We start from the raw sequence: 4,032 nt of genomic DNA on the forward strand, positions 1-4,032 counted from the left end.
GGTTGGCATGGGGGGCAGGGGGAGGGTGCAGGGGGTGGGTCGCAGGCGAGGAACGGAACCACTTACAGCCTTTCCAGCTTCGGCAAATGCTGAAATGACTCCGGGTCCAAAGTTTCTATCTGATTAAAGTGCAGGTATCTGGGGAAGTTAAAAATAAAATGGTTTTAGTGATTTTAACTACTTTTTACGGGTCTAGATTTTCTGCTCAAAATTTTTCTACAGTCATTTCAAATGCGTATGTCAACAGATAGCCCTTTAGCTTTTCTACTCTGTGGGGAACAGCAAAGCGGGAAGACTGAACCCATGAAGAACGAGCCCGGACTGTGTATGGCTGACAGGCCGGTGGAGCTGGGGGTCAGGCACGCCGGCCAGCACAGCCCACTCTGCCGATCCACTGTGAAAACATCTGGACCTCTCTAGAAGAACGACCAGCACCACCTTCGCTGCAGCATGTGTGTGGAGGCGTGAACACCTCGCTCACCGTTCCTGGCCCACGCGTGGATTCAGCAGGGGTCAGCTCTGCTTTGACACTGAGCATGTGGTGACTGCAGACAGCACTAGGGGAACCCCAGAAGCCACACGGGGTGAGAGGGAGAACACATTTCCTCAAAGGTCCTTTCGGCATGTGGCTCTCTACTTCTCAGAACTTACACATTTTAGATACAAGTAATTTCTTCTAATTTTCCTAAATACTTCTTTTTCGCTTTAAAACTTGGTGTTTTTCCTTAAGTAAACCGCTGAGTCGCCTTCTAAGTGGGTCCCGTCCACACAGCAAAGTCCCTGTCTGCACCCCTGCCCCACGCATTTCAACTGTCAGGCTCTCTGGGGACACTGGGGACTGACAAGCATGACAGAGGAAAGCGCCAGCTGTCACAGTCCATCACAGCGTAAACAGAATCAGCTTTCTTAAAGCTCGCCCTCCGTCAGGAGACACTTTCACTAACTGTTCTAAATCCTTGTGTCCTCAAGGTCGCCAATCATCACGTGCACACGCCCTGTCCTGCTCACGTGTGAGTCTGCCCCGGGCCAGCTCGCCAGGAGTCCTGAGCCATGACACAGTGACTCGCATCTCTGAGCAGGTGCGAGGCCCAGATGGGCCGGGCTGGGGGTCCGCAGCCTTCGGGCTAAGAGCCGGGTCACTGCGCTGCCTCCCACCACCCTCCTGCCACTTATACCTAGGGACGTGGCCTTAGGGGACGGAGTCAAACGAGACCCTCCACCAGCCGTGTGCAGCAGCTCCAGGCCACGGCTGGAGGGGCCACCGCGAGGACAGACACTCGGAGCAGACACACAGTGTCGCTCAGGGGAGCGGGCAGGGGCAGGGCGAAGCCGGCCGAAGGCAGCAGGGAGCCCCAGCCCACCCGTGCACAGTGTGCACGCACACTCAGGCCACCAGGCAGGGCTGACCGATGGGACACGGGGCCCTGCCTCGCAGGCACTAAGAGCCCTCGCCGCCAGGGCTCAGGGACACCTGCAGTGGCCACAGTGCTGGGGACCTTGGGGAGGTCCCCCGGGGAGGAAGCCACGGCACAAAGCGACCCCCTCTAATCCACGGCCCCGACCCCGGCTGGCACGTCAGGGGCTCCACAGAGCCCGCAGGCCTGGGCCTTGCAGGCTGCCTCCCACCCTGCTCCAGGGTCCTGTCCCCTCTGGTCTCCGTCTGGCTGGGACGGCACCCCCTCCAAGGAGCCCAGGGTCTCCACGGGCTGGAGACGCAGTCAGTGCAGACCCCGCAGTGCTCTGCACACGGCAGGGACAGCGCCTACCCCGTGTGCCTGTGGGGTACCCATCTCCCCCCTAGGCAGGCCTCCCGAGGCCGGGGCCCCGGCCCTGTGTCTCCATCTCCATCAGATGCTCGGTGACGACAGCTCAGTGGAGCGAAGCCACAGCAGCAGGGACCCGACCACCTGGCCGTGGGCTCCACCGGTCAGATGCTCGGTGACGACAGCTGAGTGGAGCGAAGCAGGGACCCGACCACCTGGCCGTGGGCTCCACCGGCAGCCAGGCTCGGGCGCTGCCGCCACCTCCAGGAGGTGCAGCCGAAATCCCTCCTCCAGAGTGACGGGCTCAGCCCGAGGCTGGCCGAGTGTCACCAGCTCTCGCCTTCCGGCCTGTGCCGGCTGCATCTGCATCGTTTCCCGCTACGGGCTCACTGTCCCCAGTGCACTAGACGCGCGTGGGTGCAGCTCGCGCCCCCGTGAGCCCTCGTCGGTGTCTCCCAGCTGTCCCCACGTGTCCCTGCGGTGATCTGAGCGTTCTCGCTGCCCCTCGGGGGCAGAGACCATCAGGACAGCTCAGGGGGCAGCCCCCGCCCGAGGGAACAAATGCTCGGCGAGAAACGCGGGCGCCGCGTGTGCTTCAGGGGGTCTCGCGCCCAGCTGGCCGGCAAACACGGAGACAGCTGTGGCCACGGCACACAGTGCCTGCTTCACCGCAGCAACTGCTTCCGTCCACGGGAGCAAACTGACAGCTGGAGACTCCCTGGGAACTGCTCCGGCTCAGTGACAGACGGCGACAGGCCAAGAAACAAACCCGAGAAACCTTTTTCCTGGGAATTCCACTTAAAACGAACAAGCTGACCTCGCAGCAAAGTAGGACTTCGTCCGTGGCCAGAGAAACAACATCCCGCACAGTCTAACTAGAAACACGTGGGAAACGTTTATTTTCTCCAGAACGATGACATCATGATGAAGAGAGCCAGCTGGCGTGTGCAGATGCATAAACAGGAAACGGGACAATGACATCAAGCTCCTCGTCCCTCAGGCCCCAATTCTCCCAAACGACCTTAACTTGCTCTAACTGGTTTGCGAGTCTGTCTCTCCTTTAAATCAAGGGCACCATGGATGCAGGGTCAATGGTCTTATTGTCCCTTGTGTTACCAGTTCAAGGCACAGGGCCTGGGGCACAGCGGAGACCAGGAAATCTCTCCCCGGGGCGGATGGTTGGACAGACAGTGAGGGGGTCCACACCATTTCTCAGAGACGGGGCACCCCATGGCACCCGTTTGCACGTGCTTTGCAGGGGAAGCAAAGGAACCCTTCTGAAGGCTGTAAAGCAGCTGAGCCACGTGAACACGTGGGTGCATGCCAGTGTGGCTGAGTCTGCTTTGCCGTTCTGAGTGACTGTGTGTGACCGCCTCCTAACGCTAAGCGATGACTGACGGCCCCTCACCCCAGAGCTGGCCCTCGCCGTCAGGCAGCGCTGGTGACGGGGCCGGCACGTGCCTCACCTGAGGCAACAGGATCGGTGCAAGGGATGCACTCGATCTGGCACCGGCCAAACCCGGGTTGAGGTGCCAGTGGACCTCAGAGCAGGTGCCAGACACGCAGCCGTACCCCGCAGCTGCCCGTCAAGCGTGGGGGTGGGACCCGGAGAAGGAGGCTGGTGCCTGGGACAGCCTCCCCGGGGGTCCCACCCCTGCGGCTCGGCGCCCCGTCTTCACTGTGGCCATCTTCCGTGACCGCTGACCACTGCGGCCCGTCCTCACCGTGGCCGTCACCCACGACTGCTGACCACTGCACCCTGTCCTCACCGTGGCCGTCACCCATGACCGCTGACCACTGCACCCTGTCCTCACCGTGGCCGTCACCCATGACCGCTGACCACTGCACGGCCCACCCCCAGGTCCCACGGCACCCACCGCCAGTGGGCGTCACGGTGCGTCTGGGTGGGGGAGGGGAAAGCGGCCGCAGCGGGTGCTTTGAGAGCGCACCCACCAGGTTTAAAAAGCGTCATTTAAGAGAGATCGCCTAAGCGGAAATGCAGTGTCTTCAACTCCCTCGTGTTAAACGTATCTGCAGAGACGCAAACGAAGACCAAAGGTGGAACAAAGAGCGAGCCCAGCGCACGCACGCGAGGGACGCTGGCGGGCGGGAGCCAACGCCCGACGGGAAGGCCTGGCCCTCGCCTCGAAACGGGTGCGAAGCGCTCGCGATGCCCGCAGTTAAAGACCAGCCCCGTGTGCGGGTGACGTCCACGCGTGACGCTGCCTCACGCCCCCCCGGAAAACGCACTTTACCGCACAGTCCAAGC

General features: G+C 61.5%; 1 protein-coding gene across 1 annotated transcript in view; it reads right to left on the reverse strand.

The window, feature by feature from the left end:
* PXDN (peroxidasin) overlaps nucleotides 1-4,032 on the reverse strand; it is a 42,193-nt gene that overhangs the window by 30,542 nt on the left and 7,619 nt on the right. Inside the window, exon 6 of the mRNA XM_025045782.1 lies at nucleotides 67-138. Coding sequence (XP_024901550.1) covers nucleotides 67-138 — 72 coding nt within the window. The remainder of the gene's footprint in view (nucleotides 1-66; nucleotides 139-4,032) is intronic.

The sequence above is a fragment of the Pteropus alecto genome, unplaced genomic scaffold, assembly GCF_000325575.1.
Source record: "Pteropus alecto unplaced genomic scaffold, ASM32557v1 scaffold61, whole genome shotgun sequence".
Classification (NCBI taxonomy): Eukaryota; Metazoa; Chordata; class Mammalia; order Chiroptera; family Pteropodidae; genus Pteropus; species Pteropus alecto.